The sequence below is a fragment of the Condylostylus longicornis genome, unplaced genomic scaffold (genome assembly GCF_029603195.1).
Source record: "Condylostylus longicornis isolate FDR11 unplaced genomic scaffold, ASM2960319v2 ptg000020l, whole genome shotgun sequence".
Classification (NCBI taxonomy): Eukaryota; Metazoa; Arthropoda; class Insecta; order Diptera; family Dolichopodidae; genus Condylostylus; species Condylostylus longicornis.
Window position 1 is genome coordinate 1,736,001 of NW_026577989.1, and position 24,904 is coordinate 1,760,904.

At 23.5% G+C, this 24,904-nt stretch overlaps 1 protein-coding gene across 5 annotated transcripts in view; it reads left to right on the plus strand.

Annotated features, from left to right (window-relative positions):
* LOC129606703 (sodium-dependent neutral amino acid transporter B(0)AT3) overlaps positions 1-24,904 on the plus strand; it is a 79,187-nt gene that overhangs the window by 17,045 nt on the left and 37,238 nt on the right. For all 5 annotated transcript variants that reach the window (XM_055517177.1, XM_055517176.1, XM_055517178.1 and 2 more), the window contains exon 2: positions 22,938-23,486. In XM_055517177.1, the coding sequence (XP_055373152.1) occupies positions 23,213-23,486 (274 nt within the window). In that variant the 5' untranslated portion in view covers positions 22,938-23,212. The remainder of the gene's footprint in view (positions 1-22,937; positions 23,487-24,904) is intronic.

Genomic DNA, 24,904 nt, shown 5'->3' on the forward strand with positions numbered 1-24,904 from the left:
GTTTCTGAATTGCTGAAATTGTTGGATCGTGTAAAAGGTAATTCATACTGCCTCGCCTTTGCAGATGATCTGATAGTATATGCCGCAGATAATACTGTATCCAGCATACAGCACAGAGTTCAAAAAATGTTTAATATCATTTTGGACTACTGCAAAGTATGGATATTGAAAGTGAACTACAATAAATGTGAGACCGTGCTATTTCGTAACACGGTTGACAAAGTAAGTTCTGACATAAAAAAAAACTGGAAAAGCTTCATTATAAAGACTCCTGAAAACACACCTCTTGCCAACAAAAAACTTGTTAAATATCTTGGAATATTTTTACATCGCAACTTAAACTATTCCGAGCATATCAAATATACAATATCTAAAGGTAACAAACTCTTTATGATGGCAAAAAAAATTTTTTACAATAAAAACATTAGTAACAGAGTGAAAATAATTTGCTACCAATCATTAATAAGGCCTACACTTGCATATGGTGCACCAATATGGTACAACATAAGTGCAAGTTTAATGGAAAAACTACGAAAGTTTGAGAGAAAATGCATAAGAGTCTGCACCGGAATATATAGAAAATCAGATACCGGTTATAAACATTACTATTCTAACAAACACTTGTACAAAGAAGCAAACATAATCAGAATCGACAATTTTCTAGTAAAATTGATTCGAAATCATTATGATAAAGCACAAAACACCCCCGAAAATGGTCTGATATCACATATATTCTACCACAATGGGGAGTACATTAGAAAGACGTTGCTCACAGGATTCATAGCCCCTGAGCATTTTGTGTTTTTAGATCAACATGGCTATATTCAGGGCCAAGGGCACGTCCCCCTATTATATCACTATAATAGACGGGCTACGTGCAAGGCCATTGAATATAACCCAGATGACATAAACAGGGAAAATTTAAAATATGAAATGTCAACTTCAGATAGGGACAAATGTATACATAAAAAATATTGGTGGTTGGACAATAGTTAGTGATAAGCAAGTACTGTGTAGTAGTACAAATAGTTTTAATTAGGATGTAAGTTAGGTTAGGGTAGGTTAAGTTTTATTTTTCTTTACGAAATAATTATTGGTTTTTTATTCCCGGATTTTCCAATAAAGTCATTTGAACAAAAAAAAAAATAAAAAATTAATACCAAAATAGCGTAATAAAAATAGGATTACCATAAGTACATCAACATAAAAATTTAGTTTTCAATTTAGATGTTGTTAAAAAAATACAAGCTATAGAGCCGTTTTTGTAAACTTTTCTAGGCTAAGTCAAGTATAATTGTTTTAAGGATAAAATAAAGTTTAAAATAAAAAAAAAAAAAAAAAAAAAAATTTAAAGTAGTACAAATAAATAAATTAACACATGTGTATGTACGTAATAACTAACTATTTCACATTATGACTCAATATGGGTTTTGTCACCGAGAAACGGCAGAACAGAAACAATAAGAAAATTGCATTTTTTTTTTAATTTTTATTTTCAATTCTATTATAATTTTCTATTATTTTTTTAAGTGTTTATTTGCACTTGAAAATAAACTACATAATTTTTATTTTAGTTTTTGTTTAAGTTCAAAAATGCAAACAAAAAAAAATGTGTTACCTGTATTTTTACTTACCTATATACAATATATAAAGTAACTTTTAATAATAAGCAAAAAAAAAAATTAAATAAAATTGTTATTTCTGGTATATAATTATAAAAGTATAGAATAAGTAGAAAAAAAAATTAGAATGAACAATAGAACAACTGATTTTGTATTGCATGATAATATACACCGTGTTATATATATATATATATATATATATTACGTATAATATATTAGTAAATTTAGGTATAAATTTTATATTATAGAACAAATTCTGTTCTAACAATATGCCATATACACATTATACTGTGTTATTATTGTATATTAATTATATAAGAGCAGACTATTTATAGAATAAAATGTGAGTTAATGCTTTTAACCACATGGTCTGTTATATATGGTGGTAGCGAAAATACGGTAGCTTTTAATTTTATTTTTTCCTTCCGATTTTATAGTTATTGCGTGTACTCGTATGTGTCAATATTTTAACAATTTTAAAAAATATTATTATGTTTATTAATTTTATGAAAGGTGTTGATATGGCTATATATTAAAGAAATTTTTATATATATCGTACAGAGTGTTCGTATATAAATGTAAAACTCTTGTTTGGAGTTAAAGTTGAAATCTCAATTGATTTCGAAATTCTAAGGCTTAAATTAGCATTTCGAAATTCTAACACCTAAATTAGCATTTTTTTTAAAGTAGCTATATTGCTTCGTTGCATATTTAAGTATGTTGCTTGTGTACACATAGTGAAATGAGGCAAATATACACACTAACTATAATTTTTTTAATTTTTCGGAATCCAATGACATTAAGGTTTCAACCTTAATTGTCAATTTCAATTGAATTGCAAATTTTCAAGTTCTCATTTTTAAATAATAAAAAAAAAAGTTTTGCAATAAATTTAAAAAATGGTACCTTTTCTTGCAATTTTTCGAACTAAGATTTTTAAAAATATTTTCTAATATATTTAAAAATCAAACCGTATTATTAATGCGATATATTTTACCGAAACGAATCCAAAACTCTGTTATGTTGAATTTAAATCTAAGTGCATTATGTTTCAAAATAACATAATCGTTTCGATGTTATTTAATTTGAACTTATTTCATGACGACATTCTTACTATTAGTAATTACTACTAAATATTATTATACAACAGATTAATTTTTGATTGCATATAGTAAATTAATTAAAGTTCATTAAAATGATAAATCTCTCTTTTATTTTAATTTTTAAATTATAAAATTTTTTTTTTTTTATTTTGAAATTAAATATTACAATTAATTTATATGTATTGACAATAAAAAAAAACTATAATCAAGTAATAAATAATAAAATCTGATTTTCTCACACATTTATCTACAAATATATAACGTAGGCATATATAACATAGACAATGTGGGCATTTACAATTCAACATTACATAGTGACAAATTACGATAAAAATTTTGTACAAACAAAAATGCTTTAACGTAAAAAATATAGATAGCGTTAATTAACTCTTAAAGTAATTATATAACGGTATAAATATGTATAGCAACACATAAAATGTATATAAACATATAATAATGGTAGCTCGCATATAATTGTAACATAGCTATAGTAAAAATGGCGTATACATAAAAATATAATAGTAGTAACAGATTTTCATATAAACTGAAAAAATTCTATAATAAATATTTACTATGATAACAAAAGCTTATATTATGTATAACCAACTTATTTTTGTATGTATGTATATCATGTTGTATATAAAATATTATGTGTCTCGTTTCAAGCTCATTAATAATAATAAAACCAAAAAAATTTTAACAATAATCAATTATTCTCTTGTGCAATATCGTAAAATTATATATATATTACAATTAATTTTGTTTTTGATCAAAATAATTTCATTTTTAGACGGAATCGCGTAATCAAATTTATTAAGTGATAATTATATATATATCAAATATATGTAATTAAATAACAAATCCAAATTTATTATAATTAATATATATATAAAGTTTATTGAACAAGTTAAATGCAAATTTTTATATTAACAATATTGCCTAGCTATGTTATTAATATTATATTTTAAATATATTTTTTGCAAACTTTACACAAAATGAAAAAAATTTGCATAAAATAAATTTTTAAGTTATAAGCAAATTATTTTGTTTGTTATACAACAAAATTGACAAGGATAATTTAATTTAAATTAAAAAGTATTACAATGTTGAAATTTTATTCAATATTTAAATTTGTTTAATTAGAAAATTTAGAAAATATTCTGTGCAATTTAATCTTAATTTATTTTTCTTCCGTAAAATTGATTAGTATGTCCTTATATACGTTATACACATAATCTTATACACAAAATCAATGTGGATATTAAATCAATTTACTATTGCAAAAATAATAAATGAAAATCATTGCAATTTTAATTACAATGTGGATTTGAATAAAATCATGTACATAATGTATGTATATATAAAAATAATTTTAACTTCACAATCATCATTCAAAAATGTAAGACTAAACGGTCCTTAAATAGTTAAACATAAAGGAAGAAAATCTGAAATGCTTTTAATGTTCTCAGATACTTGTATATGAGTTAAGACGAAATCAAACTTTTCTGAGCAATTTTAATACCTTACTTGAACGATTGAACGTTATGTGTTAACATGTAATGTAATATAAGCAATTTGAAATTCTTCTACAACTAATACAAGTTAAAGGTAAGAATAAAATAAAATTTTTCTGGTGCGGTATTGGTATAGTATCCGAAAAATGATGATTTAATTATAATTAAATAAGAACCGCAAGAATTTGAGTAAACCAAAACGGTATGTGAATGAAAAAATTATTCAACAATCCAAATCAAAGGTCTTCACTATATATATTTTTTATTTGAATAGAATTACCATTGACCATTTCGTATTTTGCGTAGCTTATTTAAATTAAAACTATTTAGCATTTACGTTTTTCCTCTGCTTAATAATTGTGTTTTTCATAAAAAAATGTGCGTGTTATTTAAAAACCTAGAAGCGTTATTTATTTATTTTTCCTCCATAAAAGCAGTTTTGTTTTTTCGCAAAGTCGGCACACGCGTAATTTAACTTTCAATTGAAATTCAATATCAATGTAAAACAATTAAATAATTTTGTGATTCAACCATCAATTTTAATTTTTTAATTATATAATAAACCTATTATTAAAAATTTTTATAATCACAGACGAATTAAAATTTGTACATTATATATTTTGAATTTGTTTTTTTGATCGTAATACCAATTTTGGTATTAAGTAAATTCTCTTGATGTTAAAACTCTAAATACGAGGATAAAGTTAAAAAATTCAAATTAGACAAGATAAGAAAAAATTTTTTTGTACTGAAATTATTAGCGACCCTTGTAATGGCAAGAAAATTATGGAATTTCTAAAAATGAATTATGTACAATAAGCATTGGGCCTTAATATGCCTTTGAAATACCAACCGATTCTATTGATGAAAATTATTTGGTTCTGTCTCCAATAAGTTTCTCTCATTTACAATAAGTTTTCTTTATCACCTATAAGTTTGAGATAAAAATGGCGATTAATGCAATAAAATCTCCATCTGCGACACTAGTGATACCATGGCATGGCATCAAGGGTGTCGAAAAGATTTTTGTCGGTCAATTGCACCTAGAGTTTTGGTTAAGTTCATTAACTGGACTTTCGATTCAGGACGTTTTCGTTATTCGCCTTAAAGTTTGAATCTATGATCGAATTAAGACTATCCGACTACTCTTTAATCAAATTTAAAGCATTTTAGTAATCTGAGAGTTTGGAATTTAAAACTAAGCACGATAGATGCATAAAATATTGTATTTTTTTGACAAATTCAAAACCAGATGAATAGTACCTCGCATAATATAATGTTACATATACATGGAAACAGATAATGTCAAAAAAAAACTCCCAACGGTAAAATAGGAGTTTAGGTTATTTTCTCCGCCGGCAGTAATTTTGCTGAATTATTTGAAAGAAATATTGTAATATTCTTTAAAAGGGTTATTGGAAATCAGAATATAAATCTTATAGTTTACAGAGACTATGTAATGATTTAATTTTGTTCGTTATTAAAATTGCTTATTATATACACTGATATTACTCTATAAGATTCTACATTCTTTAGTATATTATGGGTAAATTAACAATGCGAAAAATTTATTATGTACACAGTCATATACGTTACATACATACACATAATATAGTAAAATACAGATTTTATTTGACAAAATTATATTAAATATTTGAAATTTATGTATGGTGTTTGCTTTTAAACAAAAGAAAATTCACAAAAAAAAAATATATATATGTATATATTTCTCTATACAGCTAGAAAACATATAGAAAAATTTTTTGTTTAATTAATATTCCATTCTTTATTATAGTTGATTTTTTCTCATTCGATAAATTGTTTCGGTTCAGTAAACTTGATTGAATATTATTATTTTAATGTGTTTTCAATTAGATTGTGGTTCCATGAATTTATTTAAAAAAATTTTTTTTTTTCATTTTTTACAAATTAAACGCAGTTTATTAAATTTTCATAATACAAATTTTTTGTATTTTTATTCACAATAATATTGTCGTTTTATTCCATTTGTTGCCAAAATAATAAAAATAAAATTATTCTAAAAATTATTTAGTGATGTTATAAAAAATTTTATAATAGCTTCATTAAATAAGAAAACAAAAACAAGAAGTGGTTTATTTATTTGACTATAATAAAACCTAATAAAATTGCATATTTAAAGACGTCAGTCTCTTAACACAATTCAATTATTTAAAGAATTTTTATAGCAAATTTACTTTATAATTTTCATTCACATTGAAAAAAATATTTTTTTTTTTGTTAAATTAAATTATATTTTGTTATTATATTGATTGTCAGTAGTTAGACATTTAATAACTTTGTACGTAATTTAGAAAAACAATAGTATGTTGAGTTTACTATCTCTTTCATAACACTGCAGAATGATCAGAGTTATAGACTTATTCCTGTGTCGAGCCGATTTATCAATATTAGTTCATCTGGGTGCCCGTCACAGCGGTAACCAAAGCATTAATTCTGCTATGTTCATAAAATTTTCACAAATTGAATAATTAGTAATTAATATACCCAAAATCCTTTAAAATGTTATGCATGAGTAGCATATCATACTCATGAATCGCAGTTTTGTAAATGGATAGTAATACTATAGCAATACTATATATATGGCGTTACTTAAGCTTATAAGTCAGGCGGGAACGTAAATAGCTAAAATTATACAAAAAATATTTTATATAAATATCAAAGCTCTCAATTTTAATTATCTATTTAATTACCCTTAGAATATACTTCTATATATAACTTCATTTATAAAACTGCACAAATATTTTTAAATATTATATAAGACTTTAGAACAAAAATATCTTGATTTTACTCATAACTACAACGTAATATTACTAAAAATATTCGAAAATATAAAATTGAATACTTAATTTAAAATTTATTGATTAATTGAGTTAAAATTTTTTTTTTTTCAAAATATCCTTCCAATAATTATTTTTATTGTTATATTTTTGCCTTTTGTTATATGCAAGGACAATAAACTTATTCATACATATATAAAAATGTTAAAAGATAATAAAAATATTTCACATGATTCCTACGTAATACGAAGCTTTGAGTAATTATTTTACGTATATGACTATATACTCTGACGTACTTATTGTTTATGTCTGCGTACTAAATATATATTGAATTTTTATAGTAGTTATTTATTTATGTATGCTTGTTTCATCATATAAAATACTATATTAATAAAATCTCTTTTTTTTTTGTGTTTAAGGATAGCTATAAATAAATGAAGATTATAAGCACATTCTCATATCATCAATTATTTTGTTTATGTATACATTATGTACTCGTATATTGCATAATGTATATTGTAAAATATTCTAGCACATAATACAAAAATATATTTAATTCACTTTCTGCATTTCCAGAGTTTTCAAAATTCCGTGTGGCTCCAATACAGTAAATATGGTCGAAAAATTGCAATTTTAGAATTTGATGGGCAAGGCGGCGAGGGTAAAAATTTTCTTCTACAAAAAAAAATTTCTAGTAAAGATCTATTTTTGTATAAAATTTCTTTAAACTACCTATTTGAGTTATGTTTTACTCCATCTATATATTAAAAGCTTCATTATATATAATTTTAGCATTTGAGAGCTTTACTCTTCTAAAAATACACATACGCATATGCATACAAAACAAGTAAATAAACCAAAAAAGAAAAGTGAATTACATTTACTTATATATAAAAACAAAAAAAAAATATGAAGAAAAAATTTTTGGAACAAAAACCTTTTCACTTTTTTTAATTTTATTTTTAAGCACGAATAAAAACCATTTTAAAATAACCTTACCTATTCCAAAAATAAATATATATAAAGCGTTTTGTTGTTATTATTAACATAGTATATACATTATACATATTACATTGTATTATATATATATACATTATATAATACAGATTGTATTCTCTCTCTCTCTCTCTCCCACCTTCATATTATATTCTGCGTCATAATCTTATTTGTATTTTTAACTAGCCCTACAGTATTGATATAAATATGTACATTATGTGCTGCATATTTGCAATTATATTAAAAAAAAAAAAGTGATATACAGATGCAAATGCCTATATATACAAATATACATACATATATATTTATGCATTAACATCTTTATATACTGCATATAAGATATACGAACCTATTCACTGTTATCCTAAAACAAATATTATTCTTAAAAAAAAAAAAAAAAAAATTTTGATATCTGTACGAAAAAATATAACAAAATCCAAAAAATTCCTTTAAAGGACATTCTACTTATTTTCAATTTTATTTTTGTTTTTTTATTTTTTCTCCACATTTCTGTTTTCCTTTTTTTTCATTCTGTTTTCATTCTATTTTCATTCTCTAAAAGCTTTTATATATAAGAAATGTTATACACTTTTATATACATACATAGAAATAATAAAATTATATACCGTTATACTTGCTCAACATATAAAGTTAAAAGCAGCAACGAAACTGGAATTTATGAAACAGTGAAAAATAAAATAAATATTTTTCTTTTAGCATACAAACACACGCACATGCACAATATAATTTGTGTGTATATATTATATAAAACATAATATATGAGTAGTATAAAAGTTCGCAAAATATAACAATATTTTTTGTTTTTTATAAATTTTACATAGATCTAAATAAAATGCACACACATACACGTGTATACCTTTTTAACCTCCATAAATTCATGAACTCTATTTATGTAAAAAAAAAATTATTAATTTTAACATTTTTTGTTTTAAGAGAAATTGTATTGCGTAGTAGGAAAATTAAAAAAAACAAGAGAAAAAAAAATAACAAAAATAAAGGAAAAACGTAAGCATCCTTTTTAAAGGTAAACAGTAATAAGATCATAATCGTGCAAACCCAGCATTAAAAAAGCATATTATAATTTAGAACTTTTTACATGAATTTGTAAGTAATAAAAATTAGATTTTTATATTGTTATACTGGTATATCTTATTCTATTTAAAAATATGTAGATGTATTTCTATACAAAAGCAATAAATATAGAAAATAATATAGTGTATATGTGTGTTTTTCTTATATTTATTTTATTATGATGGTAATAAGGAATGGTGTATATGATGGTGTTTTTTAAAAGAATGCTTTTGTTTATTTTTCAAATACTTTAAAAAACAAGAAAAGAAAAATTTATTTAGAAAATATTTATAGAATCTTCTTCTTCTCATGAGATTTTTTTTATTTTCTAATAATGCTTATATTGAATTTTTATAAATCCTTACAGGATTATGATGGATTTGATGTTACATTTGCAAAAAAAAATATAGTGAAAAATTTAAGAATTCTTCTTAGATTATTTTTTTTATAAATTTGTATATTTTTTTGTTTTGGAAAATTTTTAAGAAATTTTTAATACACATAAATATTATGTATTACGAAAATGAACTTGTTATTTTTTTTTTTTTTTTGGAATTATTATTATTAGAGGACAAAATCATTATTATTAAAGGATAAAAGCGTATTAAGTATTCATGAAGGATATATTTTGTATATTTTTATATAATACATATGAACGGCATTATATATACATACATAGTATATTATTTACTTTTATGTATTATGAAGTCTTTTATATACTTAAACATACAAATTATTCCAAGAATTCTTAAATGTTTTTATAGTAAAATAATTTTAAAGTTTTCATTTAATTATAAATTTTAATTGAATGTATGTACATATATATGTAGGTGTAATGTATGTAAAATTTGCTTTATTTTATAACATATAAAAAATATTATTAATATGCATATTTGCATAAATAATGTACAACATTAATTTGAATAGAAGGGAATTGTTTTGAATAATGCAAAATATGCCTGTTACCCTTATAATTAACATTTTATCTATATATTTATGTCTATACATATATTTATAAAAAAAATGCTTTTATATTTAAATTTTCGTAAACAAGATGTCATATAATATTCAAATTGAATTTATTATACAAAGTACTGTACTTTTTTTTAAAATTACTCATATATTGGCCGGGCATCTCTAATTATGCATAGAATTTATTATTTTATGCGTAGTAACTGAATAATAAACTAAAAAAATAAATTATTGTTAATACCTTGAAATACTACTTATTATAATTATGTATAACAATATGGTATTTGAAGGTCTTCAGAAATTTAAAACTGAAAGAATATAGCATACTTTTAGGCGGTGACACAAATAAGATTTGCTAGAAAATAAGACAGAATTTAAGCTATAAATATAATCAGAATGTAAAGACAAACTTTAGAATTTGGTAGCTACAAGAAAGTTACGATTTAATGCAATTAAATGAAGGTGTACGAAAGGTACAACTTAAAAGTAGCATGTAAAAATTATGTTATTTTCTAATTTTTAATCACTGCATATAAAAAATTCGATTCGGCAGCAGATTTAAGATTTTAATTTTTTGTTATAGCATTTTGCTTCGACATAATTCCATCTTATATATTCATTAATTCTATGTTGAAATAAATAAAATTTATGTAAAGATTAATGATGTCTTGTATATAAATATGAAATTCTACTGAAAAGCCATGAGAAATGTAAAGAAAAAAACAAACATTATTTAACTTGAGGCATTTTTTTAACTTTTCGTATGAAAATGTTTTTTTCAAAACTTATATAATTAAATAAAATGTATGTGTACATGCAAAACAAAAAATATGTTATACTTGTGATATAACATTACTCATACAACAATGAAATATTTCATAATTTCATTAAAAGGAGAAATAATTTTATTATTTTGTCTTCAATGAAAAATATAGCTTTCAAGATGCCAAACTGTGCAAAAAAAAAAATAAATAAATATTTGATTTAATTATTTGATGTTATTAACATATGTCAAATAAAAATTTATGTGAAAAACGGTCTTCTCGTATACTCTAACTGATATTTTTCCGCCATTTTTATCGGCAACTTCATTAACCAAATTTATGGCTCTTAATTAAATTTAAACACATAAAATTCTGAATTGGATTTAAAAGGTATATTTGTATGTGTATATAGCTTTCATAACATAATTCTCTTAAATTCTTTAACTTAATCATGCGTATAGAAATACTACCTAAGATAGATCCAGAGAATTATAACATAATTCTGAATTTCAATATAATTAAGTATTATCGTATTATTTGTGGGATACCAGCATATCTATAAAATAAAATTGCATGTAAATGAAGGAAAAACATATAAAAAAGTTATTTTTCGGACTTTTTCAGAAAAAAATTAAAAAAAGAATGCTTATTAGTTTCACTAATAAAAGTGCATATTAGTCTGTCCGTCCGTCCTTGGACATATTTAAAAAACTTAATTTACTAGACATTCTTTACTGGATCTTTACTAGACATTTATTTTCGTATGAGAAAATTTTTACCTATCTCCCCCTCCCCCCCTCTAAAAATTATATCCTTTTGTAGCGAAACCGTAAGAAATTACAAAATTTTCAAATTATATATGAAAAATAATATGGCCGCTAAAATTTGACGTTATCTTCCAATTTTTTAATATCATTTTCCTTCTAGACCTCAGGTTGTAGGAGTCTGAAATTTTAGCAACTTTGAGATACTGATAAACAATTCATTTTGTAAAAAGAAATCTTTTTTCCATCACCACCTTCTCTCAAGTTATCGCCTCTCGAAATTTCCAAAATTTGAATTTTTGGCACTTTATGTTTTCGAAACTGCAGACTTTTCCCATTTTCTATAAATACAGCAGACCGGCGGTAAATACAATGTTCCCGCTCACGCAATTATCCCGTAAATTCGAGCATTATGTTCACTTCTCTTTTAATTGTTTTTTTTTTTTGCGTTTTATTTCAAAGATTACATAAATTGCTCATCCTACATGTATGCAATCTTTCAAATTTTCCTATATATGAATGAAAGTAACTTTAACAATGTACATAATAAATAAACTGTTTTTAAAAACAGTACATATTTTCACTTGTTGAAAGGAAAAGTGCTTCATTACAAACCATTGGTTTGACCCAAATTTATTTTCTTAATAAAATATATTCAAATATTGGTTTTATTTCAATAACATTTTTTATATTATCTATTATAAATGTCTTGATATTATTTATAAAGGAAATATTAAAATAGTTTTTATTTTTCTTTATCTTTCAATTTTTATCCTTTTTAATATTTTTTGTCTTTTAACTTTTGTTATTACAATATTGATCTCGAACAAGAAAATAAACAGCAAGAAAATAAATTATTCATTTAAAACCTTCTTAAAAGGATATCATAATAAAAACAATACAATAAAAATAACGTAAATAAATTTTATTTATTTAGAAGAAAAGAAAAAATAAGTAAAAATCTTCATTCTATGAAGAATATACAATGATCTTACGGTATATACATATATAATAAGTGAAAAATATAACAAACATACATATTAAGGAGATGTAGAGAAAAACGTGCTGTTCTTTTTATCCTTTAAGTTGGTAATTTTTTTTTGCTTGATTTTGTTTGAAAAATAAGAGACGAAATTTTCCACAAAAATTTTTTTTCTTTTCACTTTTATTTTTATTTATTCATTTTGATGTTGTCTTTTTGTTTTTTTTTTTTTTTGTTTATTATTGATTTAACATTTACGATGAACTTTATTAAAAATTACACGTACACGGGAAAAATACTACATGTAAAGTGAAAGGATTTTTTATATTTTTTTATAAATTTTAAAATTCATTGTAGCATTTGATTTTACATGACTTACGATAATAAGTATTCGATTCGTTTATCGCTGTATAATAATTTTATGAAATTAAATTTACTTAACACACACATACTAACATAATTTTGTATAAAAATTTTATTTATAAAAATAAATTGGAATATTTGTTTGTTTAGCTAGAAATTCTGTAAGAATGTAAATAAACTTCATAAAACGAAGGGGGTAGTTTTTAGATTTACTTAATACAACTATATTTCGTATAATTATGGCTCTCAATTGCTTAATAATAATAATATTATGTAATTATTGTGTGAGTATATATTGTAAAAGTGCCAATATAATTAAAAATTTCATTGTAATCTATCGCGTATAATTCACTGCGATTAATGTCAAGTATGACGTACATAAAAAGAAGGGATTTTTCTTTAACTACATATATTATACAAACACTTTATATATATATGAATTATACATACACATACACAAAAACATCTGTTTTTAAAATATTATACTCAGACTAAAAACATTTTAATTTCATGCCACTTTATTTTTTTTTTCTTTTGTCTTTGCATTTTATTTTTATGTTTTTTTTTTTCATTCAGACTTTTTGAGTCCTTTTTCAGTCACGAAATATTTTTTTTTCTTTTTAAATATTTATGTATTTATATGTATATAATATATACATTTATGTTTACATATGTACAAGTATATATTTCAAAATTTTATATTTTTCGCCCTTGATATCTATACATACACATAATTTAATATGTATGTATATAAAATAAAAATAAATGTATTCAAAGAGATTTAAAACTCGATAATGGAGATTTCATTAATAGTTAAATCGAAAAAAAAATCATATAATATTTAATGAAAAAATAATCCCACGCTATATAATGGCGAACACAAAGGAATATGATTTTTATTTTTTTTTGTTGTTTTATTTTTTCTATATGTAATTTTAGTGATTAAATCATTTTATTTATTCGGGAATTTATTAAATATTATTTAATATATATATATATATATGTATATTATAGGAAACAAATATATGTAATAAATATACATATATGTATGTATATAGATATTAATATTTCAAATAAAACGCAATAAAATAATAAAAATGGGAAAATATATTTCAGTTGATCTGGTAACTATAATCAGCTATACCATTTAAATCTAGTATACGCGATTAAAAAAATAAGTATCCATTTAAATTTAAAATACCCATTTATCAACTTACTATATAGTTTGGTTTGTTTTAATATACCAATTTTCTAATCTTAAATGGAATTACTTTTGTATTTTAAAATTATAGCATAGCTATCACAGAATTGAGGAGTAATCTTCTTCTTTCGTCTGCATATCCATTAGCTGGACGTAAGCGAATCACATGTTATAGTTTTACTGTTGTTGTTACTATTGCTGATGTTAGTTTTGAATTTTTAAGAAATTAAGAAATTTGGGAAACTACTTCTTTGAACTGGTCTCGATCTTCCACAATACGTATCAACTCGCCAAAACTGGACCAATACCGGTCCAGTTCCGTATATTACGCAGCCAGGACAGTTGTTTTCGACCAACGCCTCTTCTGCCTTCAATTCTGCCTTGAATTATAAGTTGCAAAAGTTGATATTTTTCTCCGCGCATGACATGTCCGAAATATGAAGTCTTTCTTTTCTTTATGTTCCTTAGTAGTTCCCTTGTTTTTTGGACTCGTTGAAGGACTTCATTATTTGAAATGTGTTCCGTCCATGATATTCGGAGCATTTTTCTGTATGACCACATTTCAAAAGCTTCCAATTTGTTCATCAACGGAGCTCCCAAAGTCCAACATTCCGCGCCATAAAGTAGAACTGACCAAACATAGTATTTCAGAAATAAAATTTTATTATATTTGCAGAAAGAGTTGCGTGCCATTTCTATTCTACACCTAATTTCTTTTTCGGAGCTCCATTCTTCAGTAAGCCAGCAACCAAGGTATTTAAAACTGTTGACTCGTTCTATTGGTGAATTGGTATTTAGGATTTTGGCATTTAGAAATGGTGTCTTATCCCTACTCACAATCATAAATTTTGTTTTTGTTATATTTATGTGAAGACCGTATTCTTGGCTATGTTCGCTTACTTGATCAACCAAGGATTGAAGATCATTCATATTGTCGGCTATTAGGGTTGTGTCGTCTGCATATCGAATGTTGTTTATGTATTTGCCATTCACTTTTATCCCTGTTGGTATATTTAAACTCATAATTGATATCACACAAAAGACCTAGTGCTCTAACTGAACTATATGACACTGGAACATCATTAGCAAAAGCAGCTAGTTTGCCCCTAAATTTTTGATAAAATAATGGAGTATTTTGATGTTATATATGGAAGAAGAAAATTTATAATGGTCCAACTAATCCCGTATTTATATTCTAAATCGTAGTAGATTAAATTCTTACTATCTTTCATTATAATCTGTTTGAAGGTCAAAATTTGGTCCAAAAACAAAAAAATAAAACAAAAATCATGTTCACATCAAAAACAGCCGCAAATTTTTTATTTTTATTTTTCTCAAAAACAAAAAAGGAAATTGAATTTCATTTTAATTTGAATAAAAGCTTTAAAAGAATTCATTTTATTTTTTGTGTTTATCAAAACAAAAAAAAAAAAAAAAGGATAAGATACTTTATTAAAGGGCAAAACAAAATGCGCATTTTCTTCTTCTATTCTGTTTTTTCTCTACTTTTAACCGTAGATGATTCTTCTACCGAACTAAACTGAATTCAAGCACCCCAAAAATAAAAATAAAAAAATAAGGGAAAAAATGAACTGTAAATCAATAATTTCATTGTACAACCAACCCATATTTCATATAGTATATTTTTTTTGTTTTTTTAATTTTTTCTATTTTGCTTGTGTCCTTGTTATTACTATTATTATTTTGTACGTAAATATATGTTTGGTATCTGCAAGAATTTTATTTTTTTTATAACAGTTTTATTATTGTTACAATAATGCTTTTATTTTTTGTATGGGAGTGGGTGGTATAATTCGTTCTATATATTTTGTTCTTGAAAATTCTGGCGTCAATAAAGAATTTCAACATTGATTGTAATTCTTATGTTGCCAAGGATTCACCTATTGGTTTTAGAAAGGAAAAATAATTTTTAAGTTTTTTGATATTTTGTTATACGATCGATAATTTCTTTTCATTTACCACTAAGTTTCATTTTCTTAAGATGTTAAAATCCTTCGTCATTTTTTGTCTTTTATTTTTATTATTTTTTTATTTTTTAAATAATTTCTTGGAAATTTTATTTCTCTTATACGTGAAACATATGTAAGCTATATAAAAAAAAAAAATATAAACAAAAATTAAAGGAAAATTTTTATTTTATTTCAAACATGAAAATTCACTTTTATAGTTTTTTCTCAACTTCATTTATACTCGTATTATAGTATAGGTAATTTTGGAATGTAAAGTATTTCTACTTAAAAAAAATTTCCATAAAACTAAATTAACTATTCAATATTTTTTTACTACTTGCACGAGGATGAAAATGCATAAGTTCAAGAGAAATTATTGTGTATGAAAAAAAAAAAATTCACCAAGTTTTTTTGCAAATAAATACGCGACGCAAAAAATTAAATTTTAATTCGTTTTTTTTTTTTGTTTTTTCTAAACATAAAAAGAAAATTGTTCAAGTAAAAAATTTCAATTTCATAAAGTCCTTGAAATTACATTTAGATATACACCCGTACAGAATGACAAATTTAATTAGCAAAAATAAATTACTGAACCCCTTTTTATGCAGCAGCTTAAAAATAAATTAATTGAAGAGTAAATCAAAGACCTTTTATATAATTTATTTTCATAAAAAAATGACCTTGAACTTAAAATAAAAAAAGTGATGGGTGTAAATACCACAGCATATTTAAAAAAAAAAAATATTTAAATAAATTTATTTGGCATTGAGTCCATATACAACGATTTAAGAAGATGTCTTTTTCAAATTTACAACAAAATTTTTCTGTTCAATTCAAAAATCAATAAAATAGATGAATCAGACAAACAGCTGCAATTATATAAGAATGTGAAATTCTTATTAAAGTATTACATTCCATTATATAAGGAAGCCTTTGAAATATCTCAGGAATTTCAAAAAAAAAATACCTAATAATTATTAATATATCCCAATATTCAAGTTCTATTAAATTTATTTCTTGATTTAAAGCCACAGAAATATTAGACTTTATAATAGGGAAAATACCATACAAAATACCATACAAAAACATCATATTTGGCTTAAAAACATTTTAATTCCCAATGGTGTTAATTAATTTTTAAAACCTGTTCTTGTTTAAAAGAAAAAATAAGTAAAAATTTGGAAAAATTCTCAATTATAAAAACAGAAAATTGCAATTTTATTAAAAAGTTTATAACTTTACCAGTGCGCAGTAAACAAATCATTAAAAACAAAAACTTTCCATGTATCTTATCTCTATTAAAATCACGATATTCCCTTATATATACTTATCTTTGCTTTTGTAAAGGTTAAAAGGATAATTATTTTCATATAAATCATTTTTTCTTTTTCAATTCCTTCAATATTTAAAAAAAAAAATTTTTAATAATAAATGTATAATTTTAAAAATATAATTTAATCTAGTTATATATAGATACATATATGTATGTACATATATATGTATATATGTATATATATATATATATATATATATATATATATATATATATAAATATATATATTAATGCTTAGCTATATAAGTAATATATACACACATTTATGCATACTTTACTTACAGTGTTGTTATTAAATTTGATCGTATATGCAAAATGTCCTTGAATTTATATACATACAAATACAATAGCGCGTTTTAATAATAAATCCCATCTGTATAAAACAATAGCTTATTTTATAACCAGTGTTGAAAAAACTGATAGTATAATATTACTTTATTTTTGGCCATAGTTTTTTGGTCATATTGTGGAGTAGATGGTAATTCGGAAAATATTCTTTTTTTCAGTACCTAATGTTCTGGTACTAAGATAATTTAAAGGATAATAAGGAAATTTTGTCTGCCTCTAAATAATTTAATTTCAGTTTCATTTTCATATTGAAAGGGCACAAGCAGGCATTCAGTTTTTTGTTTTACAACCTTTTTGATTGCTTATTTGTAATTTGTATAAAAAATGTTTTGCACCACTGAATTTCAATATTTAAAAAGACCCCAAAAGAAAAAAAATAATAAAATCAAAAAATTTAATTCATCAAAGAAGTAAAAGCAGCAGAAGTAAATAAAATGTTAAATCGTAATTCAGCAGTTCATCTTCCATTATTAACATATATGTATATTTGTGTTCATATTTAAAATTAACATTTATTATAATATACAATAGTATTTATATGTACATCTATATATTACATTAATATTGATATGGTAACGAGAAAATTAATAAAAACAATATTATATTTTTATATTCGAAAATTGATTTAACAATTGTTATAAAATAAATACCGAATATTTTGTTATATATACATATGTACATACACATACATATCTACACATCTTGATATAATTGTAATCCTTATTTTCAATTTAATAATAAGATATGCATTTAAATATGTAAAATGTAAGTCTATATATACGTACATGTATATATTTACATAAAAATCCCATTAAGTAAATATACGTATAACAGTTAAAATTTAACTTTTATATTTAAATAATAGAAGGGAGGAAAATGTCAAATAATTTCACAAAAATTATAATATTTTACTATAAATATGTATGTATAAATGGATGTACATATATGTATGTATATATTTGAATAATAACTATTACTGTTTATTGAATACGCGTGATGGAAATTTTTAATATTCTTTTACATTTTTCAATTTTCGATACTCTATTATTAAAAATCAATTTTTGCTACCCACATTTAAAATAATTTTTCTTTTTTCGGTATATTATAAATAAATATTAATTTAAATGTATTATATTATGTAAATATTATATGCTTAATATATAATATTAATATTTAATATATATGCACTTATCTCTAGGTACATATATGTATAATATTACAAAAGAATGTTAATATTATATTGTAGGACGTCTTATTAGTATAAAAAAGAATTCAATATGCGTATTGAACAACACGTTTACTCTAAAATCTATTGGAGTATATAGGAAAATCTATTTTATTATAACATTTCTAAAAAATTTATGATTATATTTTTAAAATGTAATATATACATGAACAAATAAACCGTTTAAATTCATTATTAAGGTAATACATACCTTCCTTGTATATTTAAGTATTATAAATTCTCATATATGATGTTTACTCCCACGTATATCATGTTACAACAATTATATATGATGTTCCAATATAGAATGTAATTTTTAAACATTTATATATTTAACTGTTTTTATTTTTATTTATGATTTTTAAATAAATATGTAATTATATATATATACAGGGTGAACGTGTAACGTGGAGCACCAAAAATTTTCAGTTTCAACAAGAAGGTATATCAACTTAAATGACTATAACTTCTATAGTTATTACCCGAATAATGTGCAAAATGGAAAGCTGAAAAGTAGCTCTCTATTGTTATTCTTCTCAAGTTAAAATTACAAAACCTCAATAAACTAAATCATACATAAAGTATAACCTGCAATAACGATTTTCTCATAGAAACCATCCAGTTTACAAAAGGAGTTATCCCTACAGAAACGATTTTGTTATATAATTGTTCAATCTCTCTATCTCTGGCTGATTACACCACGTTACAAGTTCACCCTGTATATATAATACAAGTACCTTTTGCCTTTTATTATTTAAAAGGCCATTATGACCAACAAACTGAAAAAATTTGTAAAAAACAAAAATTATTAGTATAATTTTAGCCTACATGAATTTTTCAAATCAATGAATCATTGTTATAAGTTACTATACAAAGAAAATTTTGTCAATATTTTTATTTGGACGATTTTTCATCCATGTAAAATTATTAGATACTAATTTTAAACTTTTAATTACAATACAATCGTCCTTAAAGGTCAATTTATTATTAAATTAATTTATTCATATTTATATAACATCCATTGAAATGTGCGTTAATTCCAACCAACCATGTAAAACAAACATTACCAGAATATTAACGAAAATCAGGTTTGAAAGGAAGATTACTATGAAAATGTTAAGCAATAAAACTATGACATTCGTTTTTAGTTTTTTATGATAAAAGAAATAGGTTCAGACATTTCTGCGCTTCCAGAATTCAAAAATTATCTTTAGCTCTTCTTTGAAAAGAAACAAAAAATTTTCAACCTTTTTTTTTCAATCATCAATTTCAACAATTCAATTTCTTAAAGAAATTAATCAATAATATGTGTATGTATATAAATTCAATAAAGAACAAGGTAAAAATAATAATAAAGTTTTCTGATTTACAACATTTGATTGATATTTGTGCTAAGTAATCGATTATAAACCTCAACTAATTGCTCCTATCAAGTCAAAGGATAATAACAATAAGAAATAAATGAACACAAAAATCATTGACTATAAGAAGGATAGAAGTTTGTTACATATTACACATTATATATATATATATATGTATATATATATATATATATATAATATTCATATATACACATACATTCTATATATTTTTGAAATGAAACATTATGAAGGTTAAATATAGAATTCGATATTTACTTCAATTGATTTTACAATGATTTAACCCTGTTCTGTTTTAAATTAGGTGAGGCAAGTAAAAACTAGAGCAATAATACTATAAATCAAGAAAAAAATAATTTATTTACATATATGTATGGTGAATGATTGTAAGACAAACAATTTGTATTAAATCTTCATATATGCATTATGTATATTCTATAAATATATTTATTGAATAGACATAGACCTGTAGGTAAAGACTATATATTCACTAATATCATTATCATATGATATGTGCGTATATAAAATTCACTTATCTAAAATTATGAAAAATATGAAGAAAAATAAGAAAAATAAAAGATGATATTAGAGAAATGAATATTGTTGAATATATGGAAAACTGTATATTATGAATGCTAATTCTGAAATTGAATTATTGTAAATAATCTGTAAAGGATTTGTAGTTTTATATAGAACTATATTGTCGTCAATGAAAATATTTTATATAAATAAAATGTTGTATGTGAAATATTTAAGAATAAAATGTGTAATACATAAAATTTTAAAAATATCTTAGATTTATTAAAAAAACAAAAAATTCTATACAAAATTTTTATTTTTATATTGCAAGAAAACTTACCACTCGTGCGTCGGCTACAGCAAAATCAAACTTTTCAATTTAAATACTTAAACTGCGTAATTAAATTTCATACAAATTGTATTAATACTTAAATTTCATACATATTATTGTATGAAATTCAGAAGTTCGTTTTCTAATCGCACAATAAACAAAATTTAGCAACTTCTAATTCTAATATGTTCATTTTCCAATGATAAATTGTAAAGTTTTTCCATATATACAAAATAAGTTTATTACTTAAGTGCTAAATTTAGCCTATATAAATTCCAAACCTCATGCGATCCATTATAATTAAATTTGCTACCAAATGATGTCAAATAAAATTTTAATACCAATAAAAATTGTTATTTTATTATATGCATTAAGACATGATCTAGCAAAATACTTAACATGTATATATAGTAAAATTTTGTAATAATATAATTTTCCATTTTTCCTGGGTCGAATAATAAATATATAAAAAGTATGTACTTATGCAAATTCCACTTTATTTCGTATTTCAAGGTCAGTTTATTGTATATATAATATATATATACTTTCTTAGATAATGCATATGCATATATAATAACTTAGAAAAGATATAATGGGTGATTTTTTATTAGTTTTCGTTTTTGAATTTAGAGAAAATAGCAAAGAAAGTTGTAAATTTGGCCTTGGGTTATTAATGCAATCATACCCCTCTTTGGAAGTACACTTTTTTTCGTCCATACGACTGTGTGCAGATACCCAAATCAGTGCTATACCATCGATGCTATAAAGAATCTAGAGCACACTGTGACACTTCAATATTGGCCTTGACCGGGTTAGGAATATTTGCCATTTCCGTAGTCCCAGCCAATTCTAAAGCCTTTTGACCTGCCATAAATTAGAGCAGCAATATTTTCTTTTACATGTACACCACAGTTTAGTTCATACTTTCTCGGATTTTTAATATTATTGAACAAAGTTACACGAATTGTAAGCTTTATTCCAGCATATTATTGAAATTAAATGGTAAATCAACAGTTACGTTCTCATTTTAAGTGTTGAAAATAAAAACTCAGAATAGAATCACTCATTATATTTTATTGTATATTTTATTATTATGATAATTCCTGTAGATTTTTATCATTAAAATGTACAAAGTTATTTATTTTAATAGTTTATCTTCTGAATAACTTAAATTAATTTTGTAGATTTATTGGAAAACTACGTGAATAAAATGTAGTTGGTAATGAAAAAAGTAAAGTGCAATCAGATTTTCATATTTCAATTAGTAAAAATGTAACTTAAGTATGCTAGAAGTGCAATGCTGTCTGAAAATTCTGTGTATGAATACGGAAAAAAATTTGTATAAATGTAAAAGATTGTATATCGTGCCATTTAAAATACAGGAATGTAATATTTTGCTTTAAAACCCCGCAATTGGCACTTGTAATCTGAATTTTATGACAGTGTTATTGCAATGAAATGCCTCTGACAATTATACTAAATTTTGTGCATTTTTTAAATTTTTAATAGTTTGTGCGGAAGCTAAATTATTTCAATAATATCAAATTCAAAGTTGTATGCAGTCTACATATATGCGAAAATATGTAGTTTTTATTATGACAAAGTTAATAACACATCAAATTTATTTTGAATAATTTCAGATTAAAGTGTATTAAAAGAGAAATCAAAATCGTTCCAATGAATTTTAAAACAAAAACTTAATTTTTAATCATAATTATTTTCCATAAAACCACAAAAAAAAACTTTTAAAATTGAAACAAAATAAATTGAAAAAATTCCAAAATTAAAAAAAAAATTAATTATAAGTGAATTACAGAGTGATTTATAATAAAAATTAAATTGAATTTTTAATAATTAAAAAAATATAGACCAAAAAAATAAACAAAAGAATTTTTAAAAAACTGTTAAAAACCGCATGGCCGCAACTAAAATCGAAAATGGCCCAAGTGGGCCTCGTAACGGTCATGAAATGGCCCCCTTAAATACAAGGGCACGTGGTGATGGTAATCATGTTACAATTGTATTAACTGGCGCTGAAAGAAACTCAATTAGTTCTGTTGAAGTTCCTGATGGTGAAGATCGTGCAGCATGGAGTGGAAAAATGCAATTTTTCTTAAGTATTATCGGCTATTCAGTCGGATTGGGTAATATTTGGCGATTTCCGTATTTATGTCAACAAAATGGTGGTGGTAAGTTATTTTTAATATATTTTTTAAATTGATTTTTTCAAATAAATTACTATAATTATCAGTATTTTTTATACTTCATGATCTTAATTTTAACATTTTCTATGTCAAGAAGCAAGTTTCATCAATATATTTGTTCTGTTATGTACAGAATGACGAATAACTACAGAAATTTTTAAAAAATAATTTATTAAGATCTTTAACAAAAATTTGAAAAAAATATTTATTTTAAGAAAAAACTCAAAAGTAAATTTTGAATTGAGAACGTATGCTCTGAACTAAAACAAAAAAAAAAAAATTTCACATTTTTCCAAAAGTATCAATTAATATGCAATGCAAAGAATTTTGCATATGCAAGGAATTTTCCGCGCTTAAATGACAAACACGTTAAATATTTTCTTAAATATTTGACACTTATGAACCCTATGGCTATAAAAATCAATTTTAATTAACGTGCGATCAAATTTTCATTGAGTCAATGTATTCTTAAAAATTTTCTTTTCTTCAAAAGCTCAATTACTTTTTGTTTTTACTTGTGTATACTGGGAATTTCATTAGAATTAAAATATATGCATTTTTTTTATTTTTTTATCAACTTAAAATCAAAGTATAATACACACTTACAAAATTTTTTAAAGTAATCCGTATAACAGTAGAGTGAGGATTGTAGATTCTTAAAGAAATATAGTGAGAATTTCTCCCGGATCACCGCAGCCATTCGCAACTTATTGTAATCTCCCCACGCTCCCGCGCATGATATCCCCGTTCCAAGTATAAAACTGGAGATATCTCTAAGAGATTTGGACAACAATTCCCAAACACTTAGTAAACTCTGTCCAAAACAATTGCAACGCCGGACAGTGAGAACCAAAGCGTCGCGCAAAATGTGAGGAAATATAAGAGTAACAATTATTCTCACTGTATTACAATATTGAAATATAAAGAAATCTAGAGGATTGCGACGAGAAATTTAATAATATTTTTAGTATTATAATAAATTACTTTTTAATAAGCTGAACTAGTAAATAAATTTTGATAGTTATATAATCTTGCTTAAATATAACATCAATTATATGTAAATTATTTCGGATTTATTATATTCAACATCATTAATTTTTAATTATCAAGCGTAATACTTTTCATTCACCACCTTCAATACCTTTCGGAATATTTACATAAGTATATACACACATATAAAATCCACAAAGCATTTTAACACTTTTAAAAACCATTAAATAATTTTACATTTCAATTTTTTATCTTTACAAAATTGCATATTAAAAATTTTCTCCTACAAGCAATTTTTACATAGCACACATTCTGAAGCATATTTACCTATTCATATTTCTGTTATTGCAGATTTTACTGGACACTTTATTTAAACATTGCAATCGGATTTTTTATTAAAACATTCAAATTAG